This window comes from Mus caroli, chromosome 7 (assembly GCF_900094665.2).
Source record: "Mus caroli chromosome 7, CAROLI_EIJ_v1.1, whole genome shotgun sequence".
Classification (NCBI taxonomy): Eukaryota; Metazoa; Chordata; class Mammalia; order Rodentia; family Muridae; genus Mus; species Mus caroli.
Window position 1 is genome coordinate 84,359,308 of NC_034576.1, and position 19,152 is coordinate 84,378,459.

The 19,152-nt window shown below is 38.6% G+C and overlaps 1 protein-coding gene across 1 annotated transcript in view; it reads right to left on the reverse strand.

Moving 5' to 3' along the window:
- Btbd1 (BTB domain containing 1) overlaps positions 1 to 19,152 on the reverse strand; it is a 34,283-nt gene continuing 15,131 nt past the window's right edge. Inside the window, exons 4-8 of the mRNA XM_021167718.2 lie at positions 13,784 to 13,981; positions 9,095 to 9,287; positions 5,007 to 5,094; positions 2,075 to 2,221; positions 1 to 1,645 (exon numbers count right to left, since the gene is read on the reverse strand). Of these exons, the coding sequence (XP_021023377.1) occupies positions 1,487 to 1,645; positions 2,075 to 2,221; positions 5,007 to 5,094; positions 9,095 to 9,287; positions 13,784 to 13,981 (785 nt within the window). The 3' untranslated portion in view covers positions 1 to 1,486. The remainder of the gene's footprint in view (positions 1,646 to 2,074; positions 2,222 to 5,006; positions 5,095 to 9,094; positions 9,288 to 13,783; positions 13,982 to 19,152) is intronic.

Below are 19,152 nucleotides of genomic sequence, written 5' to 3' on the forward strand. Positions count from 1 at the left end.
TAGGTAAACAAAAAGGATAAATTTATTTTAAAAATTCCAGGTGATGTCCCAATGTCAGTGAGTGGTTCCGTATCTTGTTCCTTCCATGACTACATTCAGTTACAGTTGTTCAGTAAAGCACAAGGCATGTGAATGCCCCAATTGTCAGAAAGCACTAACTTACCTCTGGCATGCAACACTGGTTAAGGAATGGTTACTACACAGTCTTTACTTCTCTTCAGTTAAGCAGAATCACACATTCCATGGGCATTCCCGCTAACTGAGCTTAGACCATAAGATCATGGTAGCAGAGCAGACTGAAAACAGGTCCCTTTCTTCAACAACTTCAAGAGATCCTGGCCACCAACACATCACCTCCCTGCCATCTTGAAAATACAAAATTTACTTTTGATGAAAACTTTTATATCCTATTTAGAAAAATTCTTAAGTTGATACTTAAAAGAATTCATATTTTTAATAATTTCCCACAACTATCTGATAGACTGATAGACCTTAAGCTTAATTATACAAGGTTTTTTTGGTAAGATAATCATTTTCAAGGGGAAAATGTTATCTTACTTGTATTTTAAAAATCTGCTTTATATAAAAAATGTAGAAATGTCACACTGCCAAATATCCTTTTGATCCACTCTTACTGTAGCATTTTTACTTCTTGGGTGGAACTATGTAGGTGACACAAAGCCTTCTTCCTCTTCAGCTGGACATGGACAGCTTTATGGTTCAGCACAGCTGTTAGGGATCTTGGTATTCTATCCCCTTCTTGCTGTGTATGGGCACTGCAGTGCTGCAGTGGTCATCTGTTGGCATCTGTCATATCTCAGTCATCTGGATCACTGGCAGCACCCATGACAGGCTTAGTGGGATGGGAGTGATAAAGAATCCATCTCAGATAATCCCTTAGATCTGTTTATATCACATTGTGAATTTATACAAACCCCACTTCCAGCTTTAAAACAGTGCTATGTGATGTACCTCTATACTGCTACAGAATACCTTCCCTGTAAATGCACTGAAACTTTTCTTGAGTGTTTTCTAGGCATTATTCCAAAAGGTAATGACCACATATTTGAAAACCCCAAATATAAAGTCAGTTTTCTTAATTTTCTGAAATTAGTTATTTGAGTTAAAAAGAATTCTGTAGGAATACTCACCCATCTCATCTAACTTTCAAAACAGTTAAAACAAAAGTTTTAAAAAACAAACACCCACATCTGCTATTATGACAAGAATCTCTCAATTCCCAAACTACTGAAAGATCATGAGTCAGCGGATCTATGAAATCACACAAGACGAAGCAGAAAAGACGGCAATTTACACACACACCTGGTTCTCTTTGCTTCGAATCATGCAGAGACTTAAATGAACTATTTTACTTCTAAGAAATTAAAATGTTTCTTAATCTGTAATTATAAATACTCAAGACACTCAAACTATTTGTGGCCAGGTGTTTATGCTTTTGAGATTAGACTGAATGGTTAACACTAGATTATGTATAAAATATTATTTCTGGTATTTGTCCATCTTCTATTGATGTGCCATTGTTATTGCCAGGGGAACTGAAAAATAGGAAAACAGTCTTGCTTGCAGCAGGGGTCTCATGCACTACTTTCTTCAGTCCTTTTGTGCCATAGTGAGAATCTGGGCCCTAAATGAAAATAAACAATTCAGTGGCTGTCAGTTAAGAAGCATTCCTGTGTTCTGAGGTGACTAATGGTCTGCCCTATTCATTACAGACTCAGTATAAAATCTCATGCAGGCATCTAACGAAATATGAGGGTTTGCTTAAAAACAATTTTAATAGCAATATGAAGTTCAGCCATTAACAACTGTGAAAAAGGTTTAAGAAAAGCAAACTGAACGTTCCATTTTCTTTAAACAAACGGGAAGTTCTTGGGAAGACCTCTTCTCTCAGAATGGATGAGTGCTGGGCTGCACTGAGTGCAGCAGAGCATCTTAGCTCAGGCTTCCTCTTCCCCTGTCTAAGAGGCTCCCATGCTAGTGACTCTAAAACACGGAAGCCAGGAGCCTCCTGAGTGCATAGCAGGCACAGCTTGTGGGGCTGAGTGGCTCTTACCTTGAGTGTTGCGCATGCTGTGTAATAGACATTGGGCAGGATCTCTATAGGTTCTTTGAACATAACCCTGAATGTGTTAGCAGTCCCATCACAACTAAATCCAGTATCATTCTGTCCCAAGGTTTGTTTTTTCTCATATTCAATGATCTGTGATTTTTAAAAGAGAAGTTACATTTAAGTTAAATTGTAACAGTTTTGTGGGAAAGAATATGAAGGTTTGCCGGGCGTGGTGGCACACGCCTTTAATCCCAGCACTTGGGAGGCAGAGGCAGGTGGATTTCTGAGTTCGAGGCCAGCCTGGTCTAGAGAGTGAGTTCCAGAACAGCCAGGGCTACACAGAGAAACCCTGTCTCGAAAAACAAAAACCAGAAATTGTAACATAGTATAAACTTTTCTCTACTTATCTTTAATTGTCAAAGATTTTTAAAGCATAAGATGATCAGAAAATGGCTCTGTAACTCACACATCACAAGAACAGGAAAGACATCAAACTTGGGTTTGGCTACAGAAGGATTTCATAAAGAAAAGTAGAGTTTGGTGTACGAGCTTTAGATGTGGCCTTGGGATGTTACAGGGAAGAATCTGTCCTCCTTGTTTAGCCCATGTCTCTTCCCTACAATAATCTCAACACTTTCAGCTTCAGTATTTACGAAATTAAAATGTCCTTAAATGCACTGTCACCTTTATGTGCCAAGTGGTAAACAGACTACTAAGGGACCCATCCAGGAGGGTCCAGGCAACAGGAAACATGCTGGCAGTGCCAGTTCAGATGAAAGGAGACGGATGGACGGAGAGTTAACTACATTTGCTGAAGAGGGCTGAAGCTTCCTGGGGGACAGCTTGACAAACTCAAGCCATAGCTTATGGAGTGACACCTTACAAGCCTGCCTTTCTGCCAGCATTCTAGCAAACAATAATGAAATGAGCAAAAGCTACCTAAAGCTAAGGTCAGAACAGTGTTTCCTCTGTAAGGAGGGTGGAAGGATCACTAAGAGTTCTAGATGTTGCTCTGTCTTGCTCTTTGACTAGGCGTTAGTTATACAGGTCTGTCTGTATTAGTTGTACAGTCTGTGAACACTAAGACACGTACCGTTTATTAATATAACCCGCCTCCTTCCCAAGTTTTTGTTTGTTTCTTTAAAGACAAGGTCTCACTATGTAGTTCTGGCTGCAGTGGAACTCTCAAGGGCTGGGAATAGAGGTGTCCACCACCACACTCAGTGAACGTACCCTTCAAATATCTTCTATCAGTTCAGTAGAAAAAGAGGTCATACCGTTATGAGGTATCATTATCAGCATACAGAGATGTTTCCAACACCTTCTTGTGTTGGTTACCATCAATTTACATTACTTCCTAGTCAGTACTGCTGACCCATGGAGTTTTGGGGAGTTGAGATGGAGTGTGTATGTGATGTAACTGCTACAGTCCTAAGAGTCACTATCTTTCCTTAATAATCCACATAGCTAATGGCAGGGGAGATACGGATCGACTTTCAAAAATGCCCTTCTATTACACAAGTCTCTAATACTGTCATCTGTTAATACAGCGGAGCCAAAGCCGTTTCTTGGTAGTGCAGGGCTCTCGCTTCAGAGGAAAGGTAAAGTGTATCTCAAACAAAGCAAGCACACAGAGATGAACTTTCACATAGAAAATGCCTTCTGTCTACAACACCAGACTTCCCTTTCTGTGCCACAAGTCCCTGAGATAAGTATCTAAGAGCTGGAGAGGTGGTTCCGCAATTAAGAAAACTTAGTGTCCCTTCAGAGGACTGGGTTCAGTTCCCAGTACCCACATGATGGTTCACAACTGTCTCTAACGCCACTTCCCAGGAAATCCAATGCTTCCCCTGATCTCTTCAGGTTTGTGCATGCATACAGTGCACATGCATACACTTATACACGCACACAAAATAAAACAAATACTTAAGAAAATAAAAAGTCCTCTCGATGGTTCTAATAAAACTTAATAAAACTGGGGAATGGATCAGTGGGTAAAGTATCTGCTGCACGAGCATGAAGTTCTCATTAAGCTGCCCAACACCCTGAGTTCAAGGCTACAGAGTGAATTCTAGGACACGGAGAGGCTGTCTACAAATAAAGGTAGATGGCACGAGGAATGAATGATACCCAAGGTTCCTTCTGGAGTCTACATGCACTCAGGTGCATTAACGTGTACCTCTGCATATGTAGACATACTTAACCCCACACACAAAACAGCATAAAATAACTTTCCTTTGTTTCTGGCTGTCACAGAAATTGTTTTTAGTCACAAAGAATACAAAATAGCAACATTTTAAAAGCATTCATTTCATTTCAAGGTTCAAAGATTTTACTATTAAAAAGAATATAGTGGTTAGCATTTATAAAGCATGCTTTTGTTTTGTTGATAAAACCTTGAAACATGTCTTACTTCCTTTTCTCTTATTTGTATGTTTTATGTATAAAATAGATGCAGATCACTGCATAGTTCATAAATGACTTGTTTTCCAAAATAATTCTACTTGACAGGGTATGCGACCCGAGGGAGGGCAGTAGACCTCTTGGACGGATGGAACGGAAGAGGTGTCCTTAGTGCCCTATCTCAAAGAACTGAGGCCAAGCAGCCCTCAAGAATGGCCAGACTAGCTATGGGGGCACCCACCTGTAGTCTCAGTACTACAAAGACAAAAGAAGGATGGCAAGTTCAGACCATCCTCAGTCCGACTCTGTCGAAATAGAACACAGGTAGTTCCCGTACGCTTATACTTTTGTAAAGGACCTAAATTTCCCCAAACTGAATTTTCTACTTTACAGCAACCACAAAACAGAAACGGTTCAAAATACTACTGATGCTTCCTGATGCCTTTGACAATTAAACTTGTTTTTCTGTTAGGACAGTATTTACTGAAAAGTTGCTGCTGCGTCTCAGGATGCTAACAGAGAAGGGGATTACCTGTATATTCACTTGATAATCTGTGGGCCCGTGAATAGATCCATACAAACCAAATCCAACTACAGAGATTCTTCTGTTAACTGTGAACCTGTGGGAAAGAAGCCCATTACAAAATAACAGAAACAGTTCTCTATGTGCTCATGTTCTGAAGGTGGTAGCTTTTTAAAAGTATTTTACTTTTACTGAATTTTACTTAAAAAAAAAAAAAGCCTATCATAAAAGACAATTTTGAAAATGTCATTTTCTTTGTCCACATAACCTAATGTGAACTGAAGAGGAACTCAAGTCGGATTTGTTCTGTACAGTCAAAGGATTGTAACCTAAACAACTACTTTTATTATAATGGTGGACTCAGTGCTACACTTATCCAATCGCTCTCATGAATATGCTAATCATTAAGATCAAAGTTCCAAATTTGATCTATCTATCTATCTATCTATCTATCTATCTATCTATCTATCTATCTATCTACCTACCTACCTACCAACCAGAAAGCGGTCCAGATATGGAGCTGGGTAGTAGAGAATGTGCCTAGGTTCTGTAGTAGTCAATCCTCAGCACAAAAGAAAAAGTGAGGAGGCATTTGGAGCATCCTGTAAAACCAGAAGTGAATCTTGTCAACTCCTTTCTATGAGCTATATTAAAAATCATTATCAGACCCTGTATTTTAAATTTTTTTTTTTTTTTTTTTTTTGGTTTTTCGAGACAGGGTTTCTCTGTGTAGCCCTGGCTGTCCTCGAACTCAGAAATCTGCCTGCCTCTGCCTCCCGAGTGCTGGGATTAAAGGCATGCGCCACCATGCCCAGCTTGTATTTTAAATTCTTAATCATGTAAAACAGTAAAAATGACTATCGATTCACTGCAATCAACCAATTCCTTGGATAATCTAGGTTATTTAACTGCAGTTTTTAAGTCTATGATAGTGTGTGATTTAGAGCAAAATTGTTTTATAAGATTTTCATTACTTCCTTAGAATAAATTCCAGAAGTAGCACTGATGAAAAAAATCAAAGCACACTCCTAGACTTTCTGATATTTGTTAAGCTGTTTCAAAAAAGTTTCAACATTTGTTATTTATTTTTTGATTTTAGACATAAAATTCTTTAGTCATGTGGAAACCAAACTATAATTTATTCCAAGTTTAGAGAGGCAGATAATCCTCATCACTACGGTATGTTCAAGTTTCATTTTTGTTTCATATTAAAACTTTAATTTCCCAGTGGGTAATCCTTCCCTCTCCTTCATCCAATTCTAACTACTCACCTGGCCTCAGGGGTTTTGACCTGGAGTGTGTTTCACAGAAAACTTTTTTTTTTGTTTTTTTGAGACAGGGTTTCTCTGTGTAGCCCTGGCTGTCCTGGAACTCACTATGTAGACCAGGCTGGCCTCGAACTCAGAAATCCGCCTGCCTCTGCCTCCCGAGTGCTGGGATTAAAGGCGTGCGCCACCACTGCCCGGCCACAGAAAACTTCTTATAGACCCATTGCACTTTTTCATATTTGAGCTACTCCTCTCTTTGTAGAAGAGTATTTATTCTCCCAGATTAACTGTATTTTGTTAGGCAACTCCCTTACCAAACACATGGGACTTCTGAAAGGAATGTTCTAAGATACTCACAGTAATTTGGAAAGTTAACTTATCCCTATCATAGTGTGATTCAAGCCAAAGTTCTCTAGATAGTCCTATTTGCGGGACATTTCAGAGTTTAATTCTATTCTATCACAGTAATATCCAACATAATAAATATATAATTTACTGCAATATAGTAAAATATATATTTGCATGTTATTTACTCAACATAACTCAGTTTTTTAAGCATGTAAAGTCTTGGGTTTCAACAATGTGGCAATACATATGAGAGTCGCATCAGGTCAGTCATTCCGTGCACGGCTGAGTGCACTAAGTGCTCACATCACTGCACAACTGCCACTGTCATTTCTGGAACTGAGGACTTTTTATTTTATCAGAGCTTGGGTGAGAATAATCTCAAATTCACATTTTAAGCAGCAACTATTCTTTTACTAATTCCAATACTTTATTTTTTTTCTTCACCCTAAAGTTTATAGACACGAAGAGCCAGTGATGCTACAATTCCTGTGATGGACAGAACCGATCCCTATAACCCAAAAGCTCCAAATTCATTACAGGAAATTGTCTGTGACTATTAGCCTTAATCATATTCTATTTAAAAACCAAAGTACAACTTCACTGCCTTCCATAAAAGGCAAGGACCATATACGTAAAGAAACTCTTACACAGTTATTGTTGCCATTGGTAATTGTGTGTTAATTCACACACACACAACTTTCCACCCATACATGTGTTTGTTACATGTGAAGACACAGATACCCTTCTCTACCTTAGACCTAAATCCTACAAACGTCTTATCCTACAGTGTTATCTTCATTTTACAAAAGGACCACTTGGAGTTCAGTAACTTGATCAAGGCTGCCCTGCTAACAGCTGCTTCACCTGGGTCTGTAGGCCCAGCTCCAAGCAGTTTCTTGCACTGCCCCGCCCCGCTCTTCTCTTTTCTGCCTGTGCAGGAAAGCTGAAATAGGAAGGCAGAGCTTCAGCTTGCCTGGGAACATACAACTCAAGTCTCTGGCAGAAAAGGACCAAAAAGCTGAGTAGTGACTTCTGAGTTCCAAATAGCTTTCAGCCAGTAGGTAAGCTCAGATATGGAAAAATGAATATTGGAATGTAAAGCATAAACATGTCCATATTTGTAGCTGACACATGAGTATAGAGATGTACACTTCAGTTTGCCTGCTAGTGTCGTACCCAAAGTCTATGTACCAAAGTCTAATTTTACTATCAGCTTCAATATTTCTCTTTAAATTTTTATTATCAGCTGTATTTATTTCTCCTTTGTACTACAGATATGCCATTTATCCCCTAAATTGTGACACTATGAATTTCATGTCGGTAAAGGAAAAAGTACAAAAATATTTACTACAGAAAAACTGAGCTTCTGAGAGCTATATACTGATGTAGATCCAGAGTTAATGGGAAAGGCCTCTTCCTTTCTGATTCTATAGGGCTCTAATTTATGACCACAACAATCACCACAGAAACTCAGTAAAGCTGGTACATCTCTCTAAGTGGATTTTTAATTTCTCTTCAATAGTCTATATTAATTCTTAGAGAAATGCTAACAATTTAACCTACTAATATCATCACTAGGTACAAAGGTAAATTTCTATCAAATGCACCCCCACCCAGCAAGAGTCCTGCTGCCTACGGGAACTACTGTTCCTGGGTCTCCTGCTGGGATGAGCTGTATTACTGACCTACTTCTTGATTCTCCAAGCACACACTATTCGTTCTTGCAGCACTGTCCCATGAAGGTGGGGTGGACACATACAATTTCCTCTCTATGGTGAGGCTCATCTACAGTATGTGTCTTGTTAAACTCATATCTGAATTTTGCTTCTTTCAGTAATTAACCACATGGTATTTTCCTCTTACAGTGCTCAAGGAAACTGTTCCTTGAATGTTGGATGAAAAACTCACCTGTAAAAACTTTGTGAATGGACAGTTCTCTGATAACTTAATTCTTCCCAGGGTAATTGGTCTACACAGGCTTTCTTCTTCGGTCAATTTTGATAATTTATATTTGCCTATAAAATGATCCATTCCATCAAGATGTTCAATTTATTAGCATAGAGTAAACCCAGAACTAAAGTAAAATTTTCAGCATATGATAGTCGCATTTTGATTTCTAAATATGAATTTAAAGAACTGCTTCTAGGATGGTTTGTTTGTTAATCTTTTAAGAAAGACAGATTACTAGTTGATCAGCTTTCCTACTTTTAATTCACTACTGTCTTCACTTGCCTATTTAATTTCTCTAGGGCTCTATGCTCATTTTCTACTTACTTGCACTACATACTTAAATCAGTTGTCCCTACTCTTATTTGCTAAAAACAGTTATTTTTTTTCTTTTGTGTGCAGCTTTGACCTCATCCTGTATTAAGCAAACTATAAACTAAATAAAATACTTGTTAACAACCTCTCACAAGAGGATAAAAACTAGCCACTAGCTGTCCCCTCCACTCCACGTCACGCCCACACTCCGACAGATACCTGATGCGATCGCTTGTCCCACTGTAACCCCAGCGGCTCTCTACTTGCTGGAACCTGTTGATGCAGCACTCCTTCCCTCTGAGGCAGCACCGCGGCCGGTCAATGTACTCTACTCGGGGTTTAGGGTTGACGGTAAAATGAAGAAAGAGGTTTACCACTTCACGATCTGACAAAATTCCAGATTGAGCAGGACCTGGAAAAACAGAAAATAAACTTCGCATATTAAATTTTAGTATACATTTGAGGTTTTAGTCAATCGCTTTGAGGCTAACCTGAAAGAGTGTGTTAAGATAAGTGAAGGCTTAGATGGAACTCTACCATAACAAAAAAGATTTGTTTCTGCCCACTCCCCTGTACCACAGACTTCCATTCACCAAAAGAATCATTGTCTCTGATGGCTCATCACCTCCCAGGTCAGACAGGTAGGTACCAGTGACCTTCCATCTCCCATTTAATACTTGTCTGAGGCTATAATCTTAACAAAGGAACATTTCAGCACAGAACAAAACACAGAGAGTAATACTTATTTCTGGAGTTTAGAAGTGAGCAGAAAGTGAGAACTTCGGTTGGGAAAGCTGTGGAAACAGACAACCACATCTAGTAAAATTTTCCAGGTCCCTGTCTCTTATTGGAGTATTTTAAGTTTACAGAATTAATGCTGTACCCTTATAAAGAGGGCAGGAAGGCTGGAGAGATGGCTCAGTGGTTAAGAGCACCGACTGCTCTTCTGAAGGTCCTGAGTTCAAATCCCAGCAACCACATGGTGGCTCACAACCATCCATAAAAATACCTGATACCCTCTTCTGGTGTGTTTGAAGACAGCTACAGTGTACTTAGATATAATAATAAATAAATGTTTGGTTTAAAAATAAATAAATAAAGAGGGTAGGAGAGCCTTTGCAAATCAAGTAGAAGCAGGAGACTTCAAAATACTGTAATTTTGGATTAGAAAACCTACTAATTTTAAAACACATTTGTTTTTTTTCCCTTAATTTCAGTGTGAGTGCCAGGTGTGGTGGCGCATGCCTGTAATCCTGGAACTTCATATGCAGAGGGAGCTGATTTCTGTAAGCTCAGAATCAGCATATTCTACATAGCAATTTCCCAGTCACTGTGGCTATGTAGTAAGACCCTGACTCAAATAAGTTTAAAAAAAACCATACAAAATATATTGCTCAACATACATGATGCAAGCTTTACTACTTTGTTATCTGTGGATAAGGAAAGAGGATAAAGCAAACAAGAAGGAAAGCAGACAGAGAGGGAGGGAGGGAGGGAGGGAGGGAGGGAGGGAGGGAGGGAAGGAAGGAAACAGCAGCACAGTGAAGGATGACATAAGGGATGAAGATGAAAACCCATCTCCCTCCCTCCAGATGGATGAGAATTTTAAGGATAGGGCTGAGGAGACTCCTCAAACCTACAAACCTGAACCCCCACCACCCATATAAAAGCCACACACAGTCCAAGTAAGAAGCCGTCCCCAAAAAACTGTCTTAAAAGCCAACGTGGAGAGTTCCCAAGGAACAACACCCATGCCTCTCCTCTGGCTCTCCATACTGTGCATCACATTGCACCACACACACTTTTTAAGGTTAAAACTGCATGATAATTCAAAAGCCTGTGGCAAGAGAATTTTCCTTCATTGAAAAAAAAAGAAGCCTTCACTGGGCATGGGTGGGAGCACATCTTTGATCCCAGCACTCAGGAGGCAGAGGCAGGCAGACCTCTGAGTTTGAAGCCAGCCTAGTCTATATTAGTGAGTTCCAGGACAGCCAGGGCTTCAGAGAGAAAGCCTGTCTGGGGGGGGAAAAAATCCAAAAAACAAAGTCTTCATGTCATGAAAAACATGTAACAGCTTCAAGAAGGTAAAATAGCATTCATCAAAATTAAGAGGTCAATCAAATAATTCAGGTCTGTTATGTAAAAGGATACACTGAATATATCAACAACCTACTAGAAAGCAAACATAATAATAATAAAAAAACCTACAAGTACCAGTGAAAAGGTGTTCATTCTCCTAAAAACAAGCCTGCCAATGGGAATAGTGGGACCCCGAGGAACAGGATGACATCTAAATAGCAGATGAATAACTAACTGCCAAACTGAAGCTGCAGACCCAGGAATACAACCTTGAAAAGTGCAAACAGGAGAAGATGTTTACAGATGAAGAGCAGAGAAGGAATAAGAGACTCTAATGGCCTAATAATTACTATGAAAAATACTCTTTGTTTAGCTTGACAGAAATGATCCCGGACAGAACACAGCAGTCATAAGTAGTATGAATTTACAGGTAATCTAAATGACTACTGGTTTTTTTTAAAGGCTTATATATTTTATGTTATTTATGAGTACATTGTTTTCATGCACACCGTAAGAGGGCATCAGATCTCATTACAGATGGCTATGAGCCAGCATGTGGTTGCTGGGAATTGAACTCAGGTCCTCTGGAAGAGCAGCTAGTGCTCTTAACCGCTGAGCCATCTCTCCAGTCCATGACTGTTAATTTTTAAGATAACAACATCTTATAGACTTTAAAATATATGAAGAGTTAAAATACATGAAAGGGCACCAAACACTGAAGAGAATAAAGTATTAGTAAAATCTTTTGTACTGCATGAGAAAGTTTAATTTAAATTTTTTAATTTTTAGGATTTAATTTTAAAATCTCATAAGGAAGGATTTGTATATTATCAAGTAACCCACCAAAGGAATAGTAAAAAAATACTTAATTTCTCATTAAAATTGCTAACCTTTTGCTTTTCACTAACAAAATAGTAAAAGAATGTTTAACAAGCAAATAGAGAACAAAATACCAGAAAGCATTTGGTTCCTCCAAAAAAAGGATAAACAAACAAACAAAAAAGCCAGGCGTGGTGGTACACGCCTTTAATCCCAGCACTTGGGAGGCAGAGGCAGGCGGATTTCTGAGTTCGAGGCCAGCCTGGTCTACANAGTGAGTTCCAGGACAGTCAAGGCTATACAGAGAAACCCTGTCTCAAAAAACAAAAACAAAACAAACAAAAAAAAATGCAGCTTACAAAAACATAATTGGCATGCAAAGATAGTGAAAACCTACTTAAAATGGGGAAAATAAAGACTACAGCTCTGGAAGGATGGCTTAATAAGTAACAGCACCTGAGTGCTCCTGTAGAGACCCAATTTGATTCCTAGTCACCGGATCAGCAGCTCACAACTGCCTTTGTCACCAGCTCCAAGGGGACCCAAGACCTCTGGCCTTCTTGGGCACCTGCACTCTTATGCACATACCTTATCTCAAACACAACTACAAATAACAAAAATAAATCCCTAGAAAATACAGAATACAAAAAACCTTTTTAAAAAAGGTTGTAAAACTACACTAGTGTCAAAGATGTAAAATAAGCTTTACTAGATTTAAAATGGGATATAAAATAAAGGTAAAGGCATAAATCCAATAAAAGTAATACAAAATTTAATGTACCTAATAGAATCTTAAAGAAAAAGATTTATGGAACCAAGTAGGGACATTCTTTCAACTAAAAAACAAACACTCGAACCTCTCCTCTCTCCTAGTGACTGACAAAAGGAAACAGGAGAAAACAGCAGATATGATAAATTGTTGAGCAATATTTTTAGAATGTATTTTGTAGATATGTGATTAATCAAGTTGTTAAGCAAGCTTTTTCTGTATTTAACAATTCAAATTACATTCACTTTATTATACATCAATATTTATTAAAATTGGACATGTTGGCACATAGAACAAGTTTCAACAAATTTCAAAGGACTGAGATGATACAGAAGCGATGTCCTAACTACACCAGAATTAAAAGAAAATAAAAATAAAATCTCAAATATTTGAAAATAAAAACATACACCTATAATCACAGTTCTGATGAGGAAAAAAAAGACCTCTACTACAAAACTAGAACTGATTTTTTTGTTGCTGTGAATTAAGCCCACTACCATGTAAATGCTGGGGAAGCACTCCAGGCTGTAAGAAAGAGAAAACGAGCCCTTTCCTCCCCAAGGTGCTTTGGATCACGATCTTTAATCGCAGTGATAGAAAACAAACTACAGCCATCATGATCAGAAGTGTTAGGGAAGAATGTTACAGGAAGAATCAGAATGGATGTAATTGTTCTAACTTTCAGCCTCCATGTGGACTTAACCACTTTGGGAAACTGACAGGATAAACCGATGCTAAAATATTAATTCTCCACGTAGTAGTTCTACTTACATATGCCCAATTGAAACATTTACATTGTACACCAAATGACATGTATTATGAATGTACTTTTTAATTTTTATTATTTTATTCTCTATGTATGACTATTTTGTCTGCATCATGTACATTCATGGTACCCAAAGTTCTGTCAGAGAATAAGGAAGAAGGTCTCAAGACCCCTGCTTATGAACTACTATATAAGTGCTAGTTATACAGCAGCAACGGAAAATCAGGTCTGTCTCATTCTAATCAGAAGTGCAACCATAAAGACCAAAACGATTCGTTCCTATAACCTTGGGCAAGGCACTTAATCTTCTCTAGTTTAATCTATAAAATGTGGATGTTATCTTGAACAGCTCTTTTGAGAATTAAATGAAATTACACACAAATATTTATATTTTAACTAGCACTTACTAAGTCATAGCTTACTCTTTATTTTCTGCCCTGGAAATAGTTTCAAATTAGTGAAGTTACAGCCTTACCTGCTGCAAACTCCTCAATTGTCATCAGTGGGAAGCGGATTAAGGAAAGCGCTTTTCCTAGAACTTTCTGTTTGTTTCCAAATGTCACAGCCAGTTGTTGTCTCTGACACTCTGCTTCTGCCCAACGTACAATAGCTCCAAAAAGTCGACTTTCTCGGATACTCAGTGTGTCTCTTTCTAGAACTGCACAGAGTGTATCTACAGAAAAAAAATACAGTAATGAAGGATATTCTGTTCTTTAACAAAGTACTATTTTACGTTTTTAAATCTCAGCTTAAACACAATTAGATACTTAAGACTATTAATACAAAGCAGGTAAAATGGTGGATTAGCAGCATCCTCTGCAACCCAGTAACAGAAAGTAACTAGGATAAAAACAATAAACTCTTTGTAAGAGAGTGTTGAAGAAAAAGAATAAAGACTAATAGAGACCTCTACAAGACAGTAGGCAGGAACAGCTGCAGACTGGCACACACTGAATGAGCAGCATCTGCTGGGGGAGTGCCCTTTCTTACAGACACAGCACTACAACAGTAGCGGGCCAGAGAGTAGACTTGATCAGGAGCTAGACACAGTCAATGGAGATAAGGCCTGGGCAATACAGGCTATGGGGACAGAGGCGGAGGTGTAGCAGAGGAGCCTCACACAGAGACTCCACCAGAGCTCTGAAGTGAATAGCCTGGAAGGAATCAGCCCCACCATGCCTGCGTGAGAGAAACAGAGAAAGCAGCAAGTGTGCTGCTGAATTTGCTGCAGTCTCCTTGTGCAGGTAGGAAGAGATTACAGGACAGAGGTGGCTAGGCCTTCCATACCCCCTGGGCCTCAATCACATGAAACTCTAAACATGGAACGAACTAATCCCCCACACTCCAGAGACAAGCTGTAACTAACTGGTGAGGTAGAAATGGAGTCTCTGCAAGGTTGTCACTCTCCCCGTATCTATTCAATAGAGAACTTGAAGTTATTGCTAGAGCACTAAGACAACTAAATAAAGATCCAGGGGATTCAAATTGGGAAAGAAGTCAAAGTATTGCTATTCATATTCAAGGTATATGATAGAATGAATATATAAATGACCCCAAAAATTCTAGCAGGGAACTCCTATAGCTGAGACACACCTTCAGCAAAGTGACTGGATAGAAAATTAACTAAAAAAATAAAAATAAAAACCAGTAGTTCTCTTACATACAAATGGCAGACTGGCTGAGCAAGAAATCAGGGAAATACACCCTTTACAATAGCCACAGATACTATATCTTGGGGTAACTACTCAAGCAAGTGAAAGACCTGTATAATAAAAACGCAAGACTTTGAAGAAGGAAACTGAATTAGATTCCAGAAGATGGAAAGATGTCCTATGCTCATGGATTGGTAGAATCAACATAATAAAAATGGCCATCCTACCAAAAGTGGCATACAGATTCAATTCAATCCCCATCACATTTACAACACAATACTTTACAGACCTTGAAAAAAACAATACTCAAATTCATATGGAAAGACAAAACAACAACAAAACAGGCTAAAACAATCCTATATAATAAAAATATATCCAGAGGTATTACAATCCCTGATTTTAAGCTGTACTACAAAGCTATCGTAATAAAAACTGCATGGGACTGGTATGAAAACATACAGAATGATCAATGTAATCAGATCAAAGACCCAGACATAAATCCACACACCTATGGACACCTGATCTTTTTTATACAGAAGCCAGAAATATACAATGGGGACAAAAGCATTTTCAATAAATGGTGCTTGTATAACTGGATGTCACCTTATACAGGAATGCAAACAGATCTACATCTACCACCCTGCACAAAACTCAAGTCCAAGTGTATTACAGACCTCAACATAAAACCAGGAACACTGAACCTGACAGAAGAGAAAATGGGGAGTAGCCTTGAATGCACTGGCACAGGAGACAACTTCCTAAACAGAACACCAACAGCACAAACACTAAGATCATGTAATTAATACATGAAGCCTCATGAAACTGGAAAGCTTCTGTAAGGCAAAGCACACTGTCAATACGACAAAACAACTCTACATCTAACAGTGGGCTAATATCCAAAATAAATAAAACAACTCAAGAAACTAGACATCAACGAACTAAATAATCCAATTAAAAAATGGGGTACAGATCAAAACAGAATTCTCAACAGAGAAATCTCAAATAGCTGAGAAACACTTAGAGATGTGTTCAACATCCTTAGCCGTTAGGGAAATGCAAATCAAAAAATTTGTGATTCTCTCTTACAGAATGTCTAAGATCAAAAACAAGTGACAACGACTCATGCTGGCAAGGATATGGAGCAAAGGGAACATTCCTTCATGGCTGGTAGGAGCGCAAACTTGTACAACCACCTTGGAAATCAATATAGCATTTTATAAGAAAATCAGGAATCAATCTCCCTCAAGACCCACTTCTGGGCATTTACCCAAAGAATGCTCCATTCCATCACAGAGCTATGTTCAGCTATGTCAGCTATGTTCACTGCAGCTTTGTTCGTAATGGACAGAGACTAGAAACACCTTGTATGTCCCTGAATCTAAGAATGGATTAAAAAGCATTTACTCAATGGAGTATATTTCTCAGCTGTTTAAAAAAAAATGATATCACGAATAAAATTTACAGGAAAATAGATGCAAATAGAAAATGAAGATCATCCCGAGTGAGGTAATCCAGACCAAAAATGACAAACATGCTATGTATTCACTTATTAAGTGGGTATTAGCTATAAAGGATAATCTTGCTACAATCTATAGACCCAGAGAGGCTAAGTACAAGTAGGGCATCAGGAGATAGTGTGGGGAAGACACAGACACACACACACACACACACAGATACACACACAAGGATCTTTCCGGGAAGGAGAACCAGAATAGACTTCTTGGGTGAACTGGAGACAGGAAAGAATGGAAACAGGAGGGAATCAAGTGGAGTTGGGAATGTAGGGAGACGATACTGGAAGAGATGTCTGGAACTGGGGTCATATCAGGAGTCAGGTAGAAACCTCATGCAATGGAATGACTCCTAGTAAGGTGACTTGGAGCCTGAACCAGCAGCCATGCTCTATCACCAGGCAAGGCCTCCAGTGAAGGGGTTGGCACAGCAACCCAACCATAAAACCTCCAACCTACTTTGTCATGCCTGCATGATGTGCTAAGACTGAAGCCTTTCATAATCATAATCATTAAAAAAGAAGTTGACACAAAACTAGCCAGTACAGGTGGTAATCTCTGACTCTTCTGGACGCCTTTGGGACCGTTTTCCTCCTGGGTGGCCTTGTCCAGCCTTGACGTGAGAATATGTGCCTGGTCTTAGCATAACTTTAGCATAACTAAATAAAAACCATTATGGAAACCATCTTCAGAAGACGAGAAAATATCAAGAATGGAGGTCCAAGTGGAGGCAATAATAAATCCTGATATTCAGAAAGAAAAAAGTGAGTATGAGCAAAGCTCCCAAGAACTCTAGGATATATTCAACAGGATGCAAGCAAGCCAGCGCAATGTAAAAGCAGACTTACAACACAAGTCACATCGTTATCCCAACACACACAGAAAATGTATCTGGCAAAGTTCAAAAGCCCTTTGTGATAAAAGGCCTGAAGAAAACAGAAGAAATGTTCTTCAACATAATAAAGGCGACCTATGACAAGCCTATAGCCAGCATTATACCAAGTTGGAAAAAACTAGGAGCTATTTCCTATGAAACAAGGGTGCCGACTATCCCCACTCTTATTCAATATAGGGCTCAAAGTCTATAGAAAAACAAAGAGGAATCTAAGTACAAAAAGAAGTCTAAATTATTCCTGTTCTCAGAGAAGGACATAATCCTGTACTTAAAAGGCCCTTAAGACTCCATCAGAAAATTCTCAGGATGAAAAACTTTCCACAAATTAGATGGTTAGATTACCACATTAAAAACAAAAACAAAAACCAGCAGCTTTCCTTTTAAACTGCATGTGTGTGCCACATGTACCACAGTACATGAGTGGGGAAAGATGATGACTTAAGGATGTCTGCTCCATCCTTCCACCATACGGGTTCCAGTCTTGCTGACTTTACTAAAGTCATCTCACTGGCCCATTAGTAGCTTTTCTATACATGAATAATGAACATGTCAAGATAGAAATGAGAAAAGATATCTCACTCACAAAACTGTTTAAAAAAGAATAAATGAAAACTTAAAAAAAAAGACACAAGAAAATGGTATTTCTATGATCAAAGATAGGCAGAATTGGTAGTATAAAAACATGACTGGAAATAATCTACATATTGAGTACAATCTCCATCAAAACATTCCTCACAGAACTAGCACAACTCTAAAACGCTGATGGAAGCACAAAAGTCCTCATATTAGCCAAAGTGATGCTGAGTAGAGTCATGCTGGAGGACCACATCAGAGGCAGCATGGCACAGACCAGACACACAGACTAACTGAACAGAATAAAGAAAGTGTGATATATACACACACTACAATTCTAGTTACCCGTAGAAAAGTCGAATTTGCAGGAAAATGGATGGGACTGGAAATCACCTTAAATGAAACAAACTGGACTCAGAATGTCCAATATAGAATACTCTCTTATGTGAGCCTACATTTTCTGGGCATGCCTGTGTATAACTGGAAATGGGACCATGGAATGGTAACAACAGACCTTAGTGGGAAGGAGAAAAGAGAAGGTAATGGAATGTATGTGCCATGGAAGCAGAAGAGGGCTTGTTGGGGGGGAAGAACAGAGAGCAGCAAGAGGAGTAAGGGGATGGGTTTTAGTGGGATGGGATTAAGGAGGGACTACTATAATAACGTCCAGTACTTTGTATTAGCCAACTCATAAAAATTATTGGCTTTATCTTTAAAATACTAAAGACACTAAAGGAATTAAATATATATATATATACACACACATATATATGACACTGTCAAAAAATAAAAGGTATTCTAAAAAAACTATATATGGTAAACATAACTTATCACTTAGAACTCCTGCTATAGTCATGTCATTTATTAAGCATGTTTAGATAGCCAGAAAATTAATAATAAGCAACATATCGGGGCTGGAGAGATGGCTCAGAGGTTAAAAGCACTGACTGCTCTTCTGAAGATCCTGAGTTCAAATCCCAGCAACCATATGGTGGCTCACAACCATCTGTAATGAGATTTGATGCCCTCTTATGGGGTGTCTGAAGACAGCTACAGTGTACTCATATAAATAATAAATACATACATACATAATTTTTTTTTAAAAAGCAACATGTCTTAGTCAGGATTTCTATTCCTGCACAAACATCATGACCAAGAAGCAAGTTGGGGAGGAAAGGGTTTATTCGGCTTACACTTCCATGCTGCTGTTCAT